Source organism: Microcebus murinus, chromosome 14 (assembly GCF_040939455.1).
Source record: "Microcebus murinus isolate Inina chromosome 14, M.murinus_Inina_mat1.0, whole genome shotgun sequence".
Taxonomy (NCBI): Eukaryota; Metazoa; Chordata; class Mammalia; order Primates; family Cheirogaleidae; genus Microcebus; species Microcebus murinus.
This window is the reverse complement of record NC_134117.1, coordinates 59,787,826-59,813,425: the sequence shown is the minus strand read 5'-3', so window position 1 is coordinate 59,813,425 and position 25,600 is coordinate 59,787,826. Positions and strand designations below refer to the sequence as shown.

General features: G+C 37.2%; 1 protein-coding gene across 13 annotated transcripts in view; it reads left to right on the top strand.

Annotated features, from left to right (window-relative positions):
- Nucleotides 1-25,600, top strand: part of KAT6B (lysine acetyltransferase 6B) — a 184,484-nt gene that overhangs the window by 111,737 nt on the left and 47,147 nt on the right. For 5 of the 13 annotated variants that reach the window (XM_076010127.1, XM_076010125.1, XM_076010126.1 and 2 more), the window contains 7 exons: nt 5,738-5,846; nt 14,948-15,063; nt 15,309-15,390; nt 17,817-17,949; nt 20,713-20,768; nt 22,634-22,755; nt 24,638-24,753. In XM_076010127.1, the coding sequence (XP_075866242.1) occupies nt 5,738-5,846; nt 14,948-15,063; nt 15,309-15,390; nt 17,817-17,949; nt 20,713-20,768; nt 22,634-22,755; nt 24,638-24,753 (734 nt within the window). Of the gene's footprint in view, nt 1-5,737; nt 5,847-14,947; nt 15,064-15,308; nt 15,391-17,816; nt 17,950-20,712; nt 21,645-22,633; nt 22,756-24,637; nt 24,754-25,600 lie in introns of all 13 variants that reach the window. The other 8 variants (XM_012759934.2, XM_012759931.2, XM_076010123.1 and 5 more) reach the window with 2 other exon arrangements.

The following is a 25,600-nucleotide window of genomic DNA, read 5'->3' as shown; positions in this document are numbered from 1 at the left end:
TTGTGTCATTGTCAGAAAGAGGGTGTGAGCCTGGATACTCTTGGCTCTGATCTAGTGCATGAGCTTTCATTTCTTTTTGTCCAGTTACTTAGACTAACAAGGCAGACAAATACGTTGTTTCCTTCTGGGCAGAAACAGAAGTAATCATAAACTGAAATAAAGCTTCTCAAAAGTACATTATCCTAGATTTAAAGAATGTTTCCTTAGAAAAGGCTATTTTATTTTGAGATTGAAGGTCCTGAAGATTTTTTTTTTTTTTTGAGACAGAGTCTCGCTTTCTTGCCTAGGCTAGTGTGAGTGCCGTGGCGTCAGCCTAGCTCACAGCAACCTCAAACTCCTGGGCTCAAGCAATCCTTCTGCCTCAGCCTCCCAAGTTGCTGGGACTACAGGCACGAGCCACCATGCCCGGCTAATTTTTTATATATATATATATATTAGTTGGCCAATTGATTTCTTTCTATTTTTATAGTAGAGACGGGGTCTCGCTCAGGCTGGTTTTGAACTCCTGACCTTGAGCAATCCGCCCGCCTCGGCCTCCCAGAGTGCTAGGATTACAAGCGTGAGCCACCGCGCCCGGCCGGTCCTGAAGATTTTTAAAAGTCTTTTTAAGTGTGTTAGAATCAATAAAAAATCAAAACTGGGAAAGGCCTTAGAGATTATCCAACCATAGAACCATTAAAATATTTGATTTGAAAGAACCTTTGAAGAGTCCCAGATCCCTAACTTGTACAATCCCTAACTTTGTGTCTTCACCATCTGGATGGGGCCCAGCCAGGCTTTCCATGGTCTCTTTGGATTACAGGGGCCTCTCATTGCCTTGAGTATAATCCATTCCACAAATACTGTATGACTCCACTTATTTAAGGTAGTGGCAGTAGTCAAATGGAGAGACAGAAAGTAGAATGGTGGTTGCCAGGGGCTGTGGAAGGAGGAATGCTGCATTGTTGTTTCATGGATACAGAGTTTCAGTTTTGCAAATTGAAAAGAGTTCTAAAGATGGATGGTGGTGATGGTTGTACAATATTATGGGTGTATTTAACGCCACTGAACTGTCTACTTAAAATTTATTAAAATGGTAAATTTTATTTTACGTATTTTTTACCACAGTTTAAAAAAATGAAAAATAAACAATTGAAGTAGGAAAGAGAAGATAAATCCATTCTATTGCTGGATAGTTCTGTTGGAAAATCTCTCTACTATAACTCCTATTAGTCTAAGTTTTGTACTCTGGAGGCACAAGAACAAATCTAACCCTTTCACCTGGATGAAGACACCCAGCTTGTTCCCCTCCACACAGTCCCTTGAAGGCTAAATAGCCCCAGTTCCTTCACTAGGTCATTATATTTTGTTTTGTTTTGCTTTCTACTTTGAATCATGATCAAGATGCGGTGCATACATGGTGATTGGCTGATATGCCTTTTAAATGTCTCTTAATCTATTGGTTTTTCTATATCTATTTTTTGCTCTCTCTCTTACTCTGTCTCCCTTTTAATTTATTTGTTGAAGAAACTGGGCCATTTGTTCTCTAGAGTTTTGGCACAAGCATCTCCCTGCTCTACAGATTAACATGTTCCTCTGTCCGCTGTATTTCCTCTGAGTTGGTAATTGGATCGAGATTCTTTGTTTTACAAATGCTTATAATCCAACTACAGTCATCCCTTGGTATCTATAGGGGACTGGTTCCTGGACCCACCATGGACATCAAAATCCACAGATGCTAAAGTCCCTTATATAAAATAGTGCAGTATTTGCATATAACCCATGCATACTGTATACTTTAAATAATCTCTAGATTACTTGTAATAACTTATACAATGTAAATGCTATGTAAATAATTGTTAGACTGTCTTCTTTAGGGAATGATGACAAGGAAAAAAAGAAGCCCGTATATGTTCAAAATAGATGCAACTATCCATTTTTTCCCTTGAATATTTTCCATTCACAGTTGGTTGAATCCACAGATGTGGAACCCACAGATATGGAGGGCTGACTATGTATAATAATTCAGTCCAGATCTTCTTTTCCTTAATTTTTTGTTAGGAAAAGTTGTGATTGTGCGGAAAAATGGAAAGAATAATCTAATGAATACCCATATGCCCTTTATATAGATTCACCAATTGTTAACATTTTGCCACATTTGCTTTCTATCTCCCTCTCTGCACACTCACATACAAGCACACTTGGGTTTTGTTTTTTGTTTTTTCTGAATTATTTGAGAGTAAGGTACAAACATCATGGCACTTTATTCCTAAATATTTCAGCACATATCCTCTAAGAACAAAGACATTCTCCTACATAGTCACAATTATATTCACTCAAGAAACTTAATATCTAGTTTATCTGTTGTCTAGTGTTGAGTGCATATTCCCCTAATTATCTCATTAATCCCCTTTATAGCAGTAGGTATTTTTTAAAAATCTAGAATCCAACCAGGGGTCACAAATTATATTTAGTTTTCATGCCACTTTAGGCACCTAAATTGATTCTGCCCTTTTTTGGGTCTTATACGACATTGACATTTTTTGAAGAGTCCAGGCAAGTTTTTTTTAAAAGAATGTCCCTCAATTTGGATTTGCTTGATTGTTCCCTTATGATTGGACTCAGGGTAAATACTTCTAGCCAGAATACTGTAGAGGCAGTGCTGAGTCCTTCAGAATAGCACTTGGGAGATACATGGTGTCAGTTGGTCACATACTGGTAAAGGTACCTTCCCCCCATTATAATTGATAAATAACCTATTACACGTTAGTGGTTCCCTTCCTAATAGTTTTGTAAAACATGCCATTGGTCATGGGAGAAGAGATAATGAATGGAAGAGATAATGAGCACATTAGTAAAGAGTTATTGCCACTAATGGAAAGATAATTTTTAAACATTTGTTGTTCTGAGGAATAGAGGGGAGATAGCAAAGGTGAGAAACGGGCTCTAGTGAAGACAGACTTGTGTTTGAGTCCAACTCTAAACTTATGCAACTTTAGAAAAGTTACCAAACTTTTCAAATCCCTCAATTTCTTCCCTAAAATGGGGATTATACTCATACCTGGTGAGGTTGTTAAGATGATTAAATGAGATAGTATAGGAATGGTCTCTAGCTTAGCAGCAGCTGTAGGACCACTGCATGGGAGATGGTGAGGAAGTACTTCCACAGCAGAGCTTGCTGGATATTTTCATATTTAGACCGATCCATGAGTGTTTATTTTGAGCATAAGTTTAAAATACTCCAGGCATATTGATGAGAAAATGTGATCAACAGGTTAGGTGCTTGTGTAAAAATTCAAAGAAAGGAATTAAGAATTTGGGGATTTCGGGTTCCATTTTCAAACCTCTTAAATATGACTTGTCTGTAATAGACTTATGTAGAATCAACTTGCCATTTACTCAGACCTCTTTCTGACTGCAATCCATTTTACTTTATTACAAGGAATTATTTTTTAAAACAGATTATAATGTAGTCTGATTGAAAATAGTGAGTCATAATAATTCTGTGATCCATTTACATTTGTTACTGTAAAAGTTTCATTTTGTACAAATGACAATTTTTTAAAGTTAATTAGACTCGCCTACACTGAGGTTAGCAAAAAGTGCTTTGAATTATCAATAATTCAGCAGGGCAGACATTTCTGTATAATGCATTGCTTTTATAGAGTATTGTGAGATAGTTATCCTTAAAATAAATGGTTGTGAGCATACATCAGCATAGTGGGGTTCACTTGAATGTAGCGTGAAGTGATAGCATCTATGCTTTCTATTATTGGGCAGAGTGTGGGACATCATTCTTTCTGGCCATGAACTACTAGCAACCTTTGTCCTTTGTGTTACCTTTAGTTAAAAACGAAAAATGAGCATGAATGCTGGCTGATGGCCATGTCTCTCACTGCTAAAAATTCATCTGGGAAAGAAAAATGGGATTGGAGATTTGGATTTGTTTCATTGCATGAATGATATGTGACATTCTGTAAATTATTTATCACTGCAAGGATGGCAGCAATGGCTTGAACATTATTATATCAAATGAAAGCAGGAATCCCATTAGTATGAGGACTGGGTTTTAGCTAGAATCTATCAGGGGAATGTTGTCACTTTAAAACCAGATTGTTCTTTTAATTGCTATTTAAAGGAACAAAAGTGTTCCCAAGGTACTGCAGTTGAGCAGTTGCAAGTAATAACTATGGATCCATAATTATGCAGTGCTGATTATCTGGCATTTAAAAAACTGTGGCTGGAGTCAGTGACCAATTTGTAGTAGCTTGTCTTTTTCGGTTTTTCTAGTACAGAATATTTTATACTCTGCTTTTTAACTGGGGCTACAAAAACACATTTGCATAGCTACCTCAGAAAGTAAAGCCTATGCATATTAAAAGAACAAATTAAGCTTAAAGTAAGGGCAAGATAATGAATGCTCATGTTGTAAAATGAAATTAATAGTCATATTAAACAATTTTGCGAGTGCTGGGTCATGAGATGAGTTTTTGTTTTTTATGACATGTTGTCACAGGGAACTAAGACATTTGTTAGATCATTATAACCATTTGAAATATTATCTTAGAGATGAAGTTGATTTTTTTTAAACTAGCGTATGTTTCCTTCATTTATTCAGTTAGCAAATATATTTTGAGCGCCTACTGTGCACCAGGCAATGTATTAGGCATTTGTGAAAGAGTGGCTGAACAAATGAAGTTTATCCTACACCGATGTATATTTAGAGAGCTAGACCTAGCAAAAATCTTGTTTTTAATTTGCATTTAAAAACATTTGTGATTACGTTGGGTTTTCTTGCCCTGAATTTTTGATTCATGAGATTCAAATATAAAGACATCATAGTAACATTCAGATGGCTAGCAGACAACATGTGTGAAGGCTTGGAATATGCAATAAAATTTTAGTTTTCATACAGTTTTGCTGTTCAAAATAATGTGACCAGATCTGTAGGCACAGTCAACTATTCATATGGATGGGAATACGAGCATCGCTGATAGTAGTAAATAACAATGGGGACGCTAAAATATATGTAGATTTATACATTGTTGAAAGCAATTTCCATAGTGAGAGTTAAAGGGTGCTATGGGGCTAGACAAATGTTTTGTTGTTTCTTTTATAAAGTGAGAATGTCAGAGATTGAAGGTTTATCTTCTTTGTTTGGTATGATGTGGCTTACTTTTGAAGACCTTGGTGCCAGAAAAGCCTTATTAGTGATCTTTTGATCTTCTCAAATGATCTCACAGAATTTTAGTTCTTGCTTATTCTAATTCTGTTATTATGTCACCTAAAAATATATTAATGTTTTATGTCAAGTACTTAAAAGGTGAATAAGAGTAACCTGCATTACAATGTTTGATAAAGTTTAAACAGTCTGACTTAACTAGATGATATTCATGAACTAGAATGCTGAATAGATAAGTCAATTTATTATAGGCATACAGATTATGGGAACAATTGACATTTCAAATGAATCCTTAGTAATGTTCATTTCAGAAAAGCTATATAATACATAAAGTCTTAGATTTCATTATTTAGTAGAAATTACTTCGGAGTCTTATGTACTACACTTAAATATAACAGGTAATACTTTAATATCAAATAATGTAAGAGATTTTTTTTATTAGCAGAAAATGTTGATTCAAATACCTTACTTGGCAGTTTTTCTTTGTTAAAGAAATATGGAAAAAGCTATTAATTTTAATGTTTTTAATTTTGAAATGGAAAAGTAATAACATTTTTTATTTTAATTTTGTCATAGCCCCGTGCTGATCCCATTCCAATATGTAGCTTCTGTTTGGGGACTAAAGAATCAAATCGTGAAAAGAAACCAGAAGAACTCCTCTCCTGTGCAGATTGTGGCAGTAGTGGTAAGTTGTATTTTTTGTGCTGTACAGCGACATCCCATTATCATAACTTCATGCTATTTATCTTTCTATGAAAACTACATTTGTTATTTTAAGGCAATTATGTGGTAATAAGATAGATTTTAAATTTTAAGAGAAAAAAAGGAAGAAGGGAAAGTATATTAGCATAGACATATAGATATTATATGTTTATATAGTACTGTAAATATTTATGGTTATGCTTTCATTTTATACTGGCATTTGTAATTCAGTATGGAGACTTCTACATTGTAGGTAAATTCAGTGTATAGAATTCTATGCTTTCAGGCTGAATATAATCAGAATTACTCGTTTTCTATAACCTGAAGTCTGGAGAGATTTGGGTTGGAGCTTATAGTGTTTCAGCTCCTGACACCTACTGGTGAAATGTAATATTACAACCCAGCTCTGCATGATGCTGAATAAAAGGAACAATATTCTAGAAACTGTAATGACAGAACCAGGAAATCATTAGGCATGGAAGAAATTCAAATTGCGTGGATTAAGACAGGAAAAGAGTGTTCTGTGGAAAAGGTGATTCCTTGAAATCAGGGAATTGTTGGGTGTAGGGACTGTCAGCAAATTGCAATATCCAAAATGCTTTCAAGGTAGCTATCACCTCTGCCTTTTTCTCAGCATGAGATTTTAAGATCATTTTTACCTCCAGTTCTATAATGGAAACATAAACTGTGCTTACATTAATTTGTTTTACTAGCCAGTCCTCCTCCTTGTTAAGCAGGTTATGTTTGCCTAGGTGACACACACACACACACACACACACACACACACACACACACACACACACAGATACATACATATATACTTATCAACAGATTGAGTGGTAGTTATTAGATTTTTTTAAAATTAGTCTTTAAATTTTTTTCTCTCAGACTACTGAAACTTTTCCCCCAAAAGTCTTATTTTGAAATTCATGACGGAATAAATATTTCTCTAGTTATAGTAATCTTAAAAAAACAACAAACCTGCAAAACACCATAGCTTACTCTCATTTAGAAAGTTATAAAATATAGTGGTTTAGAGCAAACTCAAGAACCAACTCCAGCCTAACTCCTCTACCTTGACTTAGTTACTTAGCCATTCCAAGCCTGTTTCCCCATTACAAAATTAGAATAATGGTAGCACGTACCTCTTGGATTTTATGGAAATTAAACATGAGGGCACCAGTGAATAGCCCTAGCAAAGGGTCTACAAGAACAATGGTGAGTATGCTATCAACGTCAGCCATTGTTATGGTTTGTCATGTTTGATATCGTTGTCCTTGATTGCTGCAAGTAATTTAAAATCTCACCACTTATGATGGCTGCTTGATGGTTGGATAGAGGAAATGTTTCATAGTGAGGAATGACAGTGTCGTGCAGTGATGTTTACTCCTCATATGAAGGTTTAGCTTGATAGGCCCTCTGTGGTTCCGCACCTTTCAGGCCCTGACTATGAGGGAAAGCCTTGGAAATAAGATATTTCAAACCCTGCTTGAAAAATGTATTCTGACAGTCTTTTTGATGGGCTTTACAGATTCTTTAAAATTCTTTTACCTGGCCATGGTATCATGGATAGTTACAAAAGGGCATGGAAACATTATCTGTATGTTCAGTTTAATACATTTCAACCTTACAATATCCCTGTTTTATGCTGGTGAGGTAGTGCCTCACTCACCAGTTCTGACTCTGTCGTTATCTTTGGGTTTTCTCACGAGGCTCATTCTGAATGAATTATTCTTTTGTGTAACTGCCTGATCAATTTAGTGGTGTTCACTTGTCTATGGTTTACCCTTTGTGGTTTTTAAGGTGGTACTTTAAAAACACCCTTCACTGTTTTATTTCTTTAGTATCCATTTGTCTGGGCGCCTAGACAGATTAAAGACGTACTTAAATGCGGGAAGAAAAGTTCCCTTCATATATTTCCTTACCTCTGGTGATACACTTGAGTTGATAAAGAGTTGGAGATCATTATCTTCTAGATCATAACTTCAAGGCCTCCTTCATAGAGTATAAAGGCGTAATTCTAAACAGGTAGATCTTAGATTTTCTGATGTAATCAATCTCCCTTTGTCTTTCCCAGATTGAAGACCTGCCAAAGAGGAGGTTGATCTGCTTTATATTTGAGGTCACTGAAAATTTCTTTCCCTGAAAGTCTCTTACTTTTTTTGTTCGTACTTTTTCAGAGTCAAGCTAGGGATGTGTAGGTATAGTGCTGTGTTTTCTTGTTTCAAACATACCCTCTTGTTTTCTCTTTTAATGAACAGAGAAGAATGGCTTAAGGATACTGTCTAGAGGGTTTATGTAGCTGGGGTCATTTTGCGTGCCAGTCTTCAAGTAGAGAGAGCCAGAGGCTTTGGAGCCAAGGTATGGGTCATGGCAGAAATTCAAGCCCCGGGGTCATCATGTCTCTTTGTTCAGGATAGAGGATGCCTCAGAGTGCTTCTCTGGACTCTGCAACGGGATCCGGCTCTAGTGGGGAGGTTCACTTAATCTTCCTTTGCGTGTGCTGTGCCAGCCTGGATTTGTCTACTTTAGTCAAAAAAACTATTGTCTCTAACTCAGGGAAATGCTTTGTAAACATTTACTTCATGTGGTACATCAGAAGAGTGGGCTTTGTTGATTGTTCCTTTTTAAATTTAAGGGTCAAAATAAAATGTTCATTTTAGGGAGTTTGGGGGTTCTTGTAGTTTTAATGCTCTGTTGTGACACCTTGGTAATGATAAGGGAAAAAGACCAGCATGCCTCAACACTGCCCTCGGAAATGCTGGGAAGCCCGTTGTTACAGTCCAATGTAGCATCTCAAGTGGGAATTACAGATTGGTTGGTACCCCTAGTTGACCTATGGAAATGGCTGCTTTCTCACACTCAGAAGAGTCCATTGATTCTAGGATTGAATTGAGACTGTTCATAATGATCAAAGGGATCCCTAACATAAGATGTTTATGTGAAAAAAAAGCCATAGCAGGATAAAACCAGAAAAAGGAAATATAGATGGCAGCCTATAAGGAGGATCAGTCTTAAATGTGTTTCCCAGATGTGCCTGATGCTTTTTAGCCGTTTCTATCGGAAGTACCATTTGTATGATGTCACATTTAGACTGTGCTTAGATTTCATAGACATGAGTAATAAATGTTTCCTTCTGCTTACATCATAAAGTAAAGCCAATTAGAAATTTCTCAGTTATTGAGATGGTTCAGTGCTTCAAATGGGCAGTGCTTTCTTTAACTGTATTTTCCCTGCTAAAAGTTCTTTTTTTAAAAAAATTATACAATATTCAAGTTTATATGTAGTACAAATGTGAAGTGAGGTGCATGGTGCAAGAAAGAAACTGCAAATGTGGTGTCCCCAGCCCAGTGTTCCAGTTCTTTCCTGCTGCTTGCTGGCTGTGCAACTGCAGTTTTCCTGAGCTGTGCATGTGGAGGATGCTGTCTGCATCCTGCATCCACATGGCTATTGTGAGGATACAATGAGCTAATGATATGAAGATGAACTATAAAACATTAGACAAATGTGAAGGATTACTCTAACCACTAATATGAATGTGGGAATCATCACATAGTCTTCAGGTCTGTGGAAATGTTGGGACTAGGAAGTGATTTTCCTTGACTTTCATGGATCAGCCTACTTTGAAATTAACACTGTTATATTCTCTTTGCCTCATTAAGACCAAATTATCTTTAATTAGCTTCACATAAGTATTAGATATTATACCAAATGAAATTTTGTGTCTGCTGCTCAGATTGCTGGGTGGTTAAATCTTACTTACAGATGAGTTGTGTGCATGTGTGTTTTCAAATTAGCAAATCTAAGATAAGTGTACAGTTCAAAATTACAGCATCATTCTAAGTGGAAGCTCATTGAAACGGGAGACAGACGAAAGGCTTCTGTGATCCAGCTGGGAGAGTGGGAAAAATCCCTTTTGTACAGTAAAAGGAGCAAGAGCTATGGGGTAGAGTTATCAGTATGCCCTCAGGAGACCTGAAGTCTTCCTTGGGTTTGTATTTATTTGTGTATTAGCCCTGAACAAAGCTTGCATGCCATCTGCTCCTAGAGGGGACCAATAAGGACAGTATATGGGTATATGAGTATATAAAAAAAGATCACTATTTCCATAAGGTTACCCCGGGGATTGGTTGGTTCGTCATCCTGTTTCACACTGACTAAACACAGATTGAATCATTAGTTTGGAAAGGAGACCTTTAACTATTTAATAGAAAGAAATCTAAAGATAGAATCCAAAGAGGAATAGGTAGGAAGAGGAGGAGGAAGGTGAGCCACATCTCCTAAAAAGGCCAAAGCAGGGATGTTATTTCACTAAAATTGTGCTTATCAAGGTTAAATGACCTCCATGTAGCAAAATCTAATGATCACTTTTCAGTCTTCTTCTTCTTTTTTTTTTTTTTGGAGACAAAATCTCACTTTGTTGCCCCAGCTAGAGTGCCGTGGTGTCAGCCTCGCTCACAGCAACCTCAAACTCCTGGGTTCAAGCAATCCTACTTCAGCCTCCCGAGTAGCTGGGACTACAGGCATGTGCCATCATGCCTGGCTAATGTTTTTTTTCTATATATATATATTAGTTTGCCAATTAATTTGTTTCTATTTTTAGTAGAGATGGGGTCTCGCTCTTGCTCAGGCTGGTTTCGAACTCCTGACCTTGATCAATCCACCCTCCTCAGCCTCCCAGAGTGCTGGGATTATAGGCTTGAGCCACGGCGCACGGCAGACTTTTCAGTCTTTATCAAAATCTAATCAACATCTTTCAACCCACTCCGAGTACTCCTCTCAGCCACATTTGACCTTGTTGAGAATCTTTTTTCTTGAAATGTTCTCTTCCTTTGGCTTCTGTGACACCATATTCTCTGTGTTTTCTCTCTGTCACTTCACTTCTTTTGTTAGCTCCTCATCCTCTCTCCATCCGTTAAATGTTTCTTAAGCCTTCTGTCGTTGGCCCTTACTTTGCCTCAGCTTCTCCAAGCCCTTAGGAACAAACACCTATAGAACTTTCCCACTTGTCCACTCCATAGGCACCTTGAAGTTAATACCCAGAACATCTCATCAACCTTGCACTGCTCCCTCCACCCACAAACAGCCACAACAGTAATCACAACAGAAATTCCAGCAAACACGCAACATCCTGCTTCGCCTTGAGGATTTCCCGTTTTAGCAAATGGTACACCATGGCTACTCATTCAGTTACACAAACTGGAAATTTGGAGCCATCCTTTTTCCTATTCTTTCACACAAGGAGTCACCAAAAATACATTGATTTTAAATCCTAATATATATCCAACATCTTAAATATATGCACACCCCATCCAGATCTGCTAAGCTTGACTCTTTCTCCCAATCCATTTTCCGTACTGTGGCCTGAGTTAGCTTTTTAAATTATAAATCTGATCACAGAATTTTTCAGTGGTTACCACTTGCTCTTAGGAAAAATCCAAATTCTTTACTATAGCCCCCAAACTCTTCTGGTTTGTTCAATGTCAACCCTATCCTATATCACTGTTCCCTTCATAGTCTGCACGTTAGTTACCTTGAACAGCTTCTCTCTTCTTGGACATATCATGTTCTTCTCTCCTCTGCACATGCCATCTTCCCCTGCTCTGCCCCTCGCCTGATGCCATCTACTCCCACTCATCTTTTAGGTCTATTCTTTAGGGAGGCCTTTCTCTAACCTCCTGCTAGGTTTCTCACTAAGCCACCCATTGTCAGGCATTAACACTAATTCTTGTTTAATGTTTGTCATTCCTGCTAGCCTGTATGCTCTGAAAGGGTGGGAAACATGTCTATTATTTTGCTCACTGTAACTCTAGTGCTTGTGAAGGAAGGGCAGATGGATAGTTACATAGCCAGTCTAGGGGCTCAGTGTCTGAGTCTTTATTAGTTTTCCATTGCTGCTGGAGTAAATTACCACAGATTTAGTGTTTTAAAACAACACATTTGTTATCTTATAGTTGTAGGTCAAAAGTCCAACATGGGGGGGTCTCATCAGATTTTCAAGGCACTAACAGGGCTGGGCTCCTCTCTAGAGACCCTGGGCAGAGAGGATCCATGTCCTTGCTCATTGGGGTTGTTGACAGAATTCAGTTCCTTGTGTTTGTAGGACTGAGCTCCCCATTGTCTTGCTGTCACTTGAAGGTCCTCTCAGCTTCTAGAGGCCACCAACCTTGGCTTGCAGCCCCCTTCCTCCATCTTCAGCACCTGCAGCAGTAGGTGGAATCCTTCCCTTTATGTGAACCTCTCCTCTTCCCATCTCACTCTCTAACCAAACCGGAAAAGGTTTGGCTGCTTTTAAGGACTTGTGTGATTAGATCAAGCCCACTCAGGTGGCCTGGGATAATCTCCCCATCTCAGGGTCTGTACCCTTAGTCACATCTGCAAAGTTCCTTTTGCCATGTCAAGTAATATATTCAGAGGTTATGATTATGGGAATGAGGGCACAGACATCTTGGAGCTATTATTCTGTCTACTATAGCCCTCCACCCACCTTTTTTTTTCTTTCCACAGTACTTTTTCCAAAAATAATTTCTACTGTATGTGGTTCCATTGGAACTTGTTTAATTTTAAATAGTATTCCTTGGGTTTTACTAGATAAGACTATTATAAGCTACAAGTACTTAATATGTGTTTATGTAAGGATGAATGAGTGAATGAATACATATTATGGCTCTCAAATCTGATAAATTACAAACCACAGTAGTAAAACAAACACCAGAAAGACAAACCACCATGAATGGTGTCAGCAGAGAGAACAAGAATTTTTAGAGGAAATTGTTGAGTTTATGGAATGACTAAATGAGAGGTAAGGAATTACATTATCGGTAGCATTGTTTCTTTATCTAATTACTATAGCTTATGTAGTAGTATATCAAGACTCAGTCACAGTCTTTTGTGTTATTTTAAAGTTGGCCGTAAGAAAATAAAATGGAAATGTTTCTTCATCCCTCAGCATCCTTTACAGAATCATAGAAATTTAGAGCTGGAAGGGATCTATGGCCAATTCTCTTGAGCTAAATAAAGGTAAGATTACTGCCTAAAGGAAAGATAGGCTGAAGATTTTGGAATTTGTTAGGGTAGCTTAAATAGTAGTAGTTGAGATATAATATTACTTAAAGTGAGAGAAAGCATTAAGAGGAAGAATATCCCTTGCTCTTGATTGAAAATGACTGAAATCCATTAATTTTCAAAATGTATAATTATTAAAAAGTCTATCTTTAATATCTGTGAGAATAAATATTAAGCTATAATATGTGAATTACCTTCGTTACTGAATATTAAGCTACAAGGTTACAAAAGCAGATTTTAATGGAGAGAAAAATTCAGTGCATTAAATTGAGGTCATATGTGCCAGTGATGTATGACTTACAGGAAGCAATAAAAAAGGGGGGAAAAAAGTAAATGGTATACTTTTAAGCTGATGGGACCCATTTTAAGGGTGGAATTTAAATTGCTGTTCTTTAAAAGTTGAATTTTTAACCCCCTCATATATAAGGGGGCGAAGGTAGGGGTACTCTGATCAAAGTAGACCTCTCCCCTCCCCCTTCAGAGTTTACTTCTTAAAGTCGACAAGCAAGCTGTCTTTGTTTGCTGTTCCTGAGCAGAAAGAGGTGATTGATACCATTTTTATATATTTAAACTTATTCCTTGCATTCATTTGGATGAGAGAAGCCCTTGTAAAATAATGGTGTCTAGGTTAAATGCATCTACCTTGATGTCTCTCCTGCCTGAGGTCGTAATCTTGTGACAACACTTTATTTTCAGGACATCTTAAATACAGATGTTTAAGTTTTTGTTTTTTTTTAAACTCAGGAATAGTGTGCTTTTATTAACGGTATTGATGATTGATTTTGAATGTTTTTACTTCAAAAAGCCAAATCTCCTGGTGGGTGGAATTTTATGAAGCACCTGTTAAGCTTTAGGGAGGAGGACCTTTTTGGCAGCAACCCAAAATACATATTTAAACAATGAGCCTGCCAAAGTCAGGAAATTATAAAACAGTTTTGAAATTGCAGAATCTGCTTTTTTTATTACCCCTCAGGTTTCTTTTGCAGTTTGGTTATAAGTTCTTTCGCATGGGATTTACTAATGTTCTTACTATTTAAAGACCAGATTTAGAAAAATAAAATCAAGTTTGGAGATCTCTGGGTTTATGTGATAAAAGACCATTAGATTTTAAACTGCACTGCCCTCCAAAGAGTCTAGGCTCACTCTCCCCACACCTTGTGGGGGAATCTATTACTCATTGGCTCCTGGCTGGCTCCTTTGAATGGCATTGCCCCTCAGGGTCTCCAGTTTTCCTCTGTGAAGTAAGCAGTAAGACATGGTGTGTGGAGCGCTGCTAGGTAAAAAGTGTGTCCAAAATGGTGTAGGAAAAGCTCAACACTTGGGAAAATGGGGGAAATCTGCTGAGAGTGAGCTTCTTGGCGTATTCCATTTGACCTGGATCTTTCAACTTCTTAACTCTCTCTCAAATTCAGTCTTCTCCTACTTCCAGAATTTAAATTCAGGGACCAGAGGCCAGATGGCAATGGGGTATTTCTTGTCTATCTCAGCAATCGAGTGTTCTTTGTATACTATTGGATTAGGGGGTGGAGCATTTGTAGTTGTATTCTGTTAAGCAGCCCATTTTAAGTATTATGATTTCATCACACACAGAGTAGGAATTGTTTGAACTTCAGTGGCCCCCTCACAGTCTAGCAAACCAGGACACTCTGGGTAGATGGTGATTGATGAAGGTGGCAAGTACAAGAGTTTTAACAGAAGGTATGGGAGTGAGAACACCATCCAACCATGGGTAATCGTCAGATTCTCAGAGGCTTGCAATTGGAGTAGGTATAAATTTCCAAAGTTCTCTTAGGTAGAACATTTGTTTATACAGTCATTCTGTTACAAACAGGGAAAGAAGTCAGGGGAAAAAAACACAGAAAGGAAAATCCATAATTCATATTCTCTGATCTTATATTGTCAAGTTCCTAATGTTCATTGGCTAACGCCATCAGCTATCTATTAAATATTAGGGAATGGGAGTTTTAAAAATATCTAAGGCACCCTTCCCATCAAGCAATTTGCTTTTTATTCTCATAGGACACCCATCCTGTTTGAAATTTTGTCCTGAATTAACAACAAATGTAAAGGCCTTAAGGTGGCAGTGCATCGAATGCAAGACATGCAGTGCATGTAGAATCCAAGGCAAAAATGCAGTAAGTATGGCTTTTAATAGTCCATCTCCAGGTAAATTGTTAATTTTTCAGTGCTAAGATTTTTCTTTTTTATAGAATGTTGCTATTTTCTTTTTAAAGTTTCAGATACATGTGATGTCAGGCTGCAACTGGGATCTTGGTGCACCTTCATTATATTGTATTATTGTTAATCTAGTAACATAAGAATTTTTGGCCTTTTGCAGTTGGTTTCAGTCTCAATTAGTCTCTAATATGTTATATTACAGGATAATATGCTTTTTTGTGACTCCTGTGATAGAGGATTCCATATGGAGTGCTGTGACCCACCACTTTCCAGAATGCCAAAAGGTGAACTTTCAAACCATATTAAAAACATGTTTTATTACATACTGGTTAGCCTTGTCCTGATGTCTGATATACAGGGTTCCTTAAGCATTTTTTTCATCCTTTCTACCTTCCCTATACTATGGATTTGGCACAGGTTATGAAGAGGGGAATATAAAAGCATTTAGTTTGGGGGTTTTATTTATACAATAAAGACTCTGATTCAGACCCAGGGATGAAAAAAGACTGTCCCTCTCCCCAAACCCTACTCCCTTATTAGAATAACTTTGGATTTTGTAGGTCAGAAGTTTACAACACTCTCTATATTATTCAGTACAGTGTTTAGAGTTAAGAAATTTTGTATTTTCAGTGATAACGATGACTCCAAAGTCCTATGATAGGAAGCCATCGCCATTTTCTCGGCCAATACTTGATATTTTGAATATGATCATCTGACCTATCCTCGAGCTGACTGTGTCTGATGGAGTGTGGATTTTCTTCTGTGTTTATTGTGTTAGTCAGCCTAGTTCAGCCTTTCCCCCCTCATTTTGCAGTGTATTATGTGAAACATCTAAAAACAACTTTGCCTTTATATTATAAAATTGATACATTTACATTGTGGGAGATTTAGAAAATACAGGTAGACAAAAAAGAAATAAAAAGAAAAATCAATTGGAACTTCCTTCCCTTCCTCCACATACACTTTAAAGAGAAATGGAACATTCTGTACATGTTTTTGTAACCTTACTCCCCCACCCCCTTAATAACAAATTGTAAGCATTCCTACATCATGAAATGTTCTCTAAAACATAGTTTTTAATGAGTGTGTAGAACTCCATAGAGTAGAGCAGGGGTTATAAACCTGGTGACTGTGGGCCTTAGATAAGCTTTGTTGGCACATTATTTTTAAAATTTCAAATTTTAAGGTAGGGCAAATCTCTAGGTAGGGCATGCATGCTCCAGTTTGCCACAATCTCACTACTCTGTGTTGTCTTATTTTCCAACTTCACATATATTATAAAATCTAGGTGCTTCCTGAAGGTATTTGATTTTCCAACCCCTTGTGTAAAAGAGCCATAATTTATTTAGCCAATCTATGGTGGATATTATAAATGTTTCCAATTTTTTCCATCCACAATTATTTTCTTAAAATAAATTCCTAGGGGAAGAATTTCTAGATTAAAAACTATCTACATGAAAGACTATATCAGATAGTTTTCTGACCAACCACCAGCATTTTAGGATACCTGTTTGTCTGTATTAGGACCAACACTCCCCATTACTATACTTCACTGAGTCTAAGACACTTTTTTTTTTAACATGTCAACATCTTTGAAATCAGGTGCATCTTATAGTCTATGTCCAGAGTATCTTAGATTTGATGAAATATAGTGTTATTAAAAAATTTTTACCAATCTGATAACAGAAAAAGGATGTCTGATAATTTTTTCTTTAAGTAGTGAAATTGAACATTTTTTGTGTTTGATTCTTGGCTATTTGTATATCATCATTTGTAAAGTACCTGTTTTTATCCACTAGTCATTTTTCTGTTGGGGTTTTTACCTTTTTTCTTCCTGATTTACAGAAGCATTCTCTCTCTCTCTCTCTCTTTGGTAGTCAAATTCGTGTATCTTTATTTATGGCTTCAGTTTTAAATGTCAGTCATGCTTAGATTGTATAAATATCCACATATTTTTCCTAGTACTTGTAACATTTTATTTTTCATATTATAATATTCATCTGTCTAGAGTTTATTTTTGTAAAGGATATGAAATAATTCTTTTCCTTCCAGACAGATAGCTATTTGTTCCATCACCACTTATTGAGTTGTTTCATCCTTTCCCCACTGATTTGAAATATGGCCTTTTTGATGTGCTAAAACTTTTCTATAGGCTTCGGTTGTTTTGGTCTTTCAGTGCTTTTCCATTGACCTATTACCTATGCTGGATATGTAGTTTTAATTATTGTAGCTCCACAGTACTTAAAATTTTTAAGATTTAATTTTAAAATGATATTTTATACTGGTAATTTTTTTAGCTTTGGAAATTTGCAGAAAGAAATGATAAAACAAATACTTTTTTTTCCTAGAAGTTCCAAAAACCGACTGACTTGAAAATGTCTCTCTCAAATCAAAAGATGTATAGTATCTGACAGGGGCGAGTTTTCAGGTGTGTTTATGTGGTGGTGAGAGGCTTAGTGACACGTTGGGAACAGCTTTATGGAAGGCTTCTGAGATAGGGGCAGCCCCTGCTCTCACCATCTTGACTCTGGGGAAATTGACCTTTAGTCATGGCTTCCTGAGGAGAATGACAAAAGGGAATGACCCACTTTTGGAATAGAGTTCTGCATACAAGCATCCTTGGGCAGCTTATTACAGCAGCAATTTATATTTAATAACTTCTCCTAAAATGAAACATTAAAACATTTTTCTCATATATATATTAATTCAGGGATGTGGATTTGCCAAGTCTGCAGACCAAAGAAAAAGGGAAGAAAACTACTTCATGAGAAAGCTGCACAAATAAAACGACGATATGCAAAACCCATTGGACGACCGAAAAATAAATTAAAGCAACGATTGTTGTAGGTTGAGATCTTATCAAAAGAAATTTTTCATGTTGTGCTTTAAAATATAGGTGATTGTAACACCCTTAGATCTGTTAGACTTTCTAAGCATCATCTTTTTCATATTCAAGGGATAAAAAATATTTATTTTCCCATAAGCTGTGGAAATTTTTTGGAAATAACATTTTTAATTACTATTGGCGTTTTGGGGTCTTCTGTTGGCAGTAGCTATGATACTAAGTGACATTTTTCAAGCAGCAGGATGGAAGCAGAACATAAGAATTGAAAATAATTGTTCAGCCTACTTTATTGCTGGCTGAGCATTAGAAGAGCTTAATTATGTAAATATTTTCATAGGAATTTTAAAACAAGATATGGATTTGTACACGTCTGTGGTGAATCTTTTGTCAGTCCAGATAACATTTTAGAGAAAATACCTCTATCTTCTGATGGTAATGTAGTATTACTGCTTTTTAAGATCCCTTTTTACAAAATGGGAGCTTCTGAGAAACCTGCAGATTACTATTTGCCCTAAAAGAGTTAGACAGGACCATTTGGCAAGTTGCATGCATGTGTAGACATACCTTTAAATAATATATTTACAGTGGCCTGCAGATATACTGTGATAACCATTTCCACTGTCCTATTGCCATGTAATTGCCAATAAAGCCCAGTAGAGCATTTAGGAGGAGTTAGTTGGAAAAGTATAGAAAAGATACGAGGTGAGATGAATATATTTTAACCTGTATAGAGTATAGATTTGACTATCAGTGTTAAGGTGTTTACAAATGAAATCAATAGACTTGCGTATCTATAGCAGTTCTACCAGTAGACTGCTGCATCTCTGTAGGGTTAGTGAAAGGGTCGTTGTCATTTAGAAATGAATATGTGCTCCGCACACACCTTGAACAAACACCAAGAACCTTACTCACTTGCTTACTCTTTTTTCCCCCAACTTTTATCTGAAGCAGTTCACCATACTACCTGCTCTCAGAAGAACAGTATCTGTCTGTCTGTATCTTTACCTCCGTAAGGAGAAATAGAGAATGCAGACCCCTTTCTAGAGTTTTCTGTGAAACTTTGTGAAAACCCTTTAACCATAGACATTTTAAAATGGATTTTTTTCTTAATTTCCAGAGGCAAACATGAAACATATTTATGAATAAAATCTTTCCTATTAGTATCATTTGAAGTAGAAATTATGTTTTTGCATTCATCCTGTGTAAGCATTGTTCTCGAAATGGGACTGTGTCCTCAGGGCCCAATTAAAAAAACCAAATTAGGATATAAACTTTCTAAACAAAGGACACAGCTGAAAATTGCATCTGGCACCAATCCTAACTTTTTGTTTGTCCAAAATTGTCCTTTGAGCTTAGGAATTTTTAAGACAGTCTAGGGAGTTTTCCTTTTACATGCTTTATAAGCATATTATCCTTTCTGGGCAATCGATTCCAGATACAGTCCAAATGCAGCGTTCTGATGTAAAACATTCTAGCCTGGATGAGTTGGTTTGCTGGTAACCCTCGCTGCGTCTTCTAGGGACACTGGAGATCTCCAGCGTTAACCTGATTTGGCTGAATTGGTGGCGTCAGGCAAAGCTCCTGGCAGTTGAGCCACCTCAGATGAGCCTAGTAGCTGCACCAACCTCCCCTTCAGCTGACTGCTCAAATTTGTTCGTGAAATCTTTGTGTAACAAGATAACCACTAAAATGTACTCTTCTATCTGTAATTAAGATGTTTTTATACTCCAACATCATATCATTTTTAGGCTTCCATTTCTTCATTATTAACTTTGAGCTAAATTGATGATTTTGAAAGTCCATTCTTGGGCCCAAGCATTTTCATAATTCACATGCATATGCTTCTCTATTGTGTAAAATCCTGCTACAAAATGGCCAGCCTCCCCAGCCCTAGCTACGGCGAAGGCACTCAGCTGCTTTTCATGTAACCAGCTGTGTTAGTGGAGTGACCTCTAGTCCCCGTTGACCACACGGTAGTATGGGCAGAACCCAGCATCAGATGACATGAAATACCAGTCAGAACCAGGGTACAAAGATCCTGACGCCCAGTGTCTGATAATGACCATGGTAAATGTGCTGCTTCTTCACCAGACTTTCCATGTCATGTCTGACCCGCTGTAGCTTTCCTTTAATCATTTCTTCAGTTTTTTGCTATTGTTGTCCTTTTTTCAGCAATATTTTATGCTGTAGTTAATTGTCTTCTCTCCTAAGAGAGTATTATTGGTTATCTTATCATCCTAAGCATAAACTGCTGAGAGGAAGAGGGTATGTTTTATTGTTTTCTAAGAAAAAGTACAAATTTATAGACATACCCAAATTCTATTTATATAAATTTTCAAATTGAGTTAAAAATGGCTCTTAACTAGAGATTAGATAAGCTTATTCTTTTGCTTCTGGATAACACATATAACTTATATCCTCTAATACTTTACAAAAGACATTTCAGGAAATCATAACTACTTGTGACCACACAAGGGACAACTTACTTTCATTTAATTATAGTTAAAGCATTGGGTGTTCTTTTAGTCTCTTCAAAATTTGTCTTGTTTATATTGCCTTCAGGCCTGGGAGAACCATGACATGCAAATGTACTTGCTGCTACCTTTTCAACAGAGAAACACCTAGGTGGTGGCACACACACAGAAAAAGCCAGTTCTTAAGTTTAAGCACATTGAATGCATCTGGTTGCTATAAATCTGTTTTAGATACCTTTATAATTCTACTATTAAATGCTGATACTATTCTCTAAATTTCTGCCTAGGTCTGTAACCAGTGATGAAGGATCCATGAATGCATTCACAGGAAGGGGGTCACCTGGTAGGGGTCAAAAGACTAAAGTCTGTACCACACCTTCATCTGGTCATGCTGCATCTGGGAAGGACTCAAGCAGCAGATTGGCTGTCACAGACCCCACCCGGCCTGGTGCCACCACCAAAGTCACCACCACCCCCACCTACATCTCTGCCTCTACACTTAAAGTTAACAAGAAAACCAAAGGGCTCATTGATGGCCTTACTAAGTTTTTTACACCATCACCTGATGGTCGCAGATCACGAGGTGAAATAATAGACTTTTCAAAGCACTATCGTCCAAGGAAAAAGGTCTCTCAGAAACAGTCATGCACTTCTCATGTGTTGGCTACAGGTACCACACAAAAGCTAAAACCTCCACCTTCTTCACTTCCACCCCCAACCCCCATCTCTGGTCAGAGCCCCAGTTCACAAAAGTCCAGCACGTCCACTTCTTCTCCCTCGCCCCAGAGCTCTTCCAGCCAGTGCAGTGTGCCCTCCCTGAGCAGCCTTACCACTAACAGCCAGCTGAAGGCACTCTTTGATGGGCTTTCTCATATCTATACCACTCAGGGCCAGTCTCGCAAAAAGGGACACCCAAGTTATGCACCACCCAAACGTATGCGTCGTAAAACTGAATTATCTTCCACGGCAAAATCTAGAGCCCATTTCTTTGGCAAGAGAGATATTAGAAGTAGGTTTATTTCTCACTCCTCCTCCTCTAGCTGGGGGATGGCTAGAGGACGTATTTTTAAAGCAATTGCTCACTTCAAGCGAACAACTTTCCTTAAAAAGCACAGGATGCTAGGCAGATTAAAATATAAAGTGACCCCTCAGATGGGAACCCCCTCACCAGGGAAGGGGAGCTTGACAGACGGAAGGATTAAACCTGATCAGGATGATGGTAAGCAAAAGGTCAAAGCTCCAACCAAACCTGCGTCCCGTCCCTTTCTCCCCAACCCCCCAAAAAATAAACCAGTCAATTCCTATTTGTCACATAGGTCTTAGCTATTTCTCTTGTTCTCACTTCACTTTCATACAGAAGCAGTAAAACTTTGACCTTTTTCTAATGCTGACTAAACCTCCAAAATGTTGTTTTTCCAACTAATACTCTCCCACCTTTTATTATTTATTTCCATTCGTAGTAACACTTAGGACCCCCAGATGCCTTCATAGCGTTGCTTATGGCTTTGTAGTCCCGCATGAGTAGCCACTGTCATGCTTCTGCCATGTTCTCTCCCATGCCGCCTCTGCAGCCACAGCGCTATCTGGTCGTGCGCTGGCAGTGCTTCCAGCAGGGGTATTCCAGCTCCTCATTGCCCTCTGCTCCATTGCTTTCTCATGACAAAGTTCATCCTGCTTTCGTCTTCTCAACAAAGCCTGATCTGTGACTCTGTGAAGTGTGCTTTTGGATGTGGGTGTGTCTGTGTGTGTATCCACCTTAGGGAGAAAACTGATCTCATAATTTCATTGAACAAATTGGCCCGTTACATTGGAAACCCTTTATAAAACAAAAAACAAAAATGTGTCATTTGGACAAAGTGGTAGTATTTACTGTCTCCAAACTAAGAATGGGAATGCTATGACTAGACGTTGATGTAACTTCTAATCTTGGTGAAAGCTATGATTTTGCTTTGTATTGCTCTTACTTTCCCTCATGTATTTTTAAAGCTGTAAAAAGACAACAGTGATAAATTCAAATAAAAATTTGGGTATAACAGGGAAAGGGTACTGCTGGATCTATGAGCAGTGCTTAGACGTAAAAGCTTATAAAGCTCAAACAAAAAGATCCCTATTTGCCCACTATGCTAATTTGGTGCCATTTTGGTAATATATGGTGGTTACTCATGATTCAAGTCAGTGAATACACTTTCTGCTGGTTTTAAATGACAGATACTGAAATAAAAATAAGCATCAAACAAGAAAGTACAGATGTAAATGTGATTGGAAACAAGGATGTCGTTACTGAAGAGGATTTGGATGTTTTTAAGCAGGCCCAGGAACTTTCTTGGGAGGTAAGACCAGGATACTACATTATAGTAACAAGTCTAATATATGACTTCTAACTATTAATATGAAATTTCTGTGTTGATTTTTATAGTGGACGCCCCTCAGAATCCATTGTGATTCTTTGTTATGATGTCATTTTTGTTGACTGTACAGTAAAAGCAATGACTTTGTAGAATTGTCTCCACTCTTAAATGTAGGTAAGGGATCAGTTGGTCTCATAAAATAGACCAGAGTAGCACTAGTTTTCAAAAAATGCTTCTAAGGGTGAAGGAATAGATTTCTGATTGTTCTTCCCTAAATTTAGAAAATAATAATTTAAAATCATTAACAAGAAGAAGAACATCACTTTTAAATTTACCAATGCTGCTTCCAACACAGATGGCCAACCATATGAAAAATGTCTCCTATTTTTAACTCTTTGGCATTGCTGAAAGCAATATTGTGTTTCATGATCAGTTGTAGTCACTTTTGATTTTCTTGTCCAGTAATTTCTTTAAGTGGTTCCACTGAAAATATTAACTCTACTTAAGTTATTGCCATCCAAACATTGAAAAGTGAGGCTATTGGACTTCTCAAAGATAAATTTTATGAATTGAGAATTTTTTGTGTCAATAGAGTACATTCAGTTTTTATGGCCAGTATTGTCAGGTAGAATCAGAATCTCATCCACATCCCATTTCCTTTTTTGTGAGGAGGGCTTGTCCATAGGCTCTTAAGCTTTATTTTTAGTAGCAGCCAGTTGGGCTAAATAAATACTTCTGATGGTTTCTGCCTTAGGAGTTATTGGATATTTCTATTTCTCATTCTGTCCCTATCAAGATGCTTTGTATTAGTTTTCCTTTGGCTAAGATAAATGTCAAATTTCCCCCAGTCATTAAGACTTCAAGTCCTTAAATAGTATCTTTTTTTTTTTTTTTTTTTTTTGCCTATTTCTGGCATTCATGTATAAACATAACAGACAACAGGCCACATCATCTGAAAGATAATGCTTAAATCTAAAGCTCTTTTATTCCAAATGGTAACACTGCCTTTTTTATTCAAGAAATATTTCTTTTTCCATGTCAGGTGCTTTACTAGAAATTGGTACAGTGAACAGGCAGGCAGAATTCTTAACCTCATGTAGCTTACTTCATGGGAGTAAAAGAAATAAGAGGAGATAGATAGTAAACTGCAAAGTTCACAATTAGTTAGTTACAGTTGGGATAGATATTACTTAGGAACAGGGAAATATAAAAGTATATAATAGCCTCATCATTTTATAATCTCAGTTTTTGGGTTTCTTTTGAGACAGGGTCTTGCTATACTGCCCATGTTAAAAAGCATGGGCCTGACCATAGCTCACTGTAACCCCAAATTCCTGGGCTCAAGGAATCCTCCTACCTCAGCCTCCCAAGTAGCTTAGACTACAGGCGTGCACCACCACGCCCAGCTAATTTTTCTCTTTTTTTTGTAGAGACAGGCTCACCATGTCATTTGGGCTGGTCTCGAACTCCTAGCCTCAAGTAGTCCTCCTACATTGGCCTCCCAAAGTGCTAAAATTACAGGCATGAGCCACCGCACCCAGCCTTGGTTTTAATACATCGCAACAGATTGTTAAATCCAGTTCAGTAGATATTTATATGTATTTATTTGTATCACACTTATTTCCCATCTTTGATATATTGTTTCTTAGGGTATTAGTTTGTTATCTATGACTCTTTTACAAAGGTGATTATAATTTCACAAGGGCTTATAGTGTTTTTTTAACAACATGAAAATCCATTTTCTTTATCATTAGTGTTCTGGTCTTAATGAGTTTTGACAATCACTGGTGAAAGAACCAAAATGTAAGTGACTTATGGCCTCTTCTCATACTTATATTTTATTTTTTTTCTTTCTCTCTGACAGAAAATAGAGTGTGAAAGTGGGGTGGAAGACTGTGGCCGGTACCCTTCCGTGATAGAATTTGGGAAATATGAAATCCAAACCTGGTATTCCTCGCCTTACCCACAGGAATATGCAAGGTAATGGAATAAGCCTGGCAGGTATATAACTTTAACATCATATACATGAGAGAGGAAGATTCTTTGTTCTAAAGCAGAAATTCAATGATTTTAGGAAATACATTTTGGTAGCCAACCTAAGTGCTTCTAAAACTATTGCTTTTGCCAGCACCTTTTATTTCTTGCTCTATGTAAATTCTTATGCTCCTTAGTCACACAGGCATTGTAAATTTTGCCATTTAGCTTCCTCTCCTTGATTAATTGGCTGAATGTTGGTTTCATATGAAACCAAATCAGGAACAAAAAGTGTAGCTATTATAAAATATTTGGTAAAGTTTCTTCTCCCATAGCCTTTTTCGTTTTCTTAATTTGACCTGTTTTATCTCTGATTTCTGGCATTTTATTTCTAAGGTTTTTACAGAAATTTAGCAAAAGAAGGAAAAACAGGATAAAGTAGGTGGTAGTGCATAGCCTTCCTGAAAGCTTTGATTTTAGAGCCATTTGTGACAAACCTATTAACAATGAAGAGAAAACATAATGGTATCAGTGTTTTCATTTGTCTTGAACTAAGATTGCTGTGAGATTGTCTTGAACTAATATATCCCCAGATGGGTATATTAAGAATAGATTACTTCTATCAGCTACATCGGGTACATTTTATTAGTTAACTTCTCAAATATTTTAGTCTGCAAAGTTCTCAGTAAATATAAATTTGATTTTCTTCTAGAATAGATCTTTTTCTTTACCACGTGGTCTGGCCAATCATGTAACTGGAAAAAAATGAGAAGGGTGTTCTAAAAATTCTAGAAGTGGCAAACTAAAAGTCAAGAGTTTTGATTTCTCTCCCCAGCTTATACCCCTGGGCTAT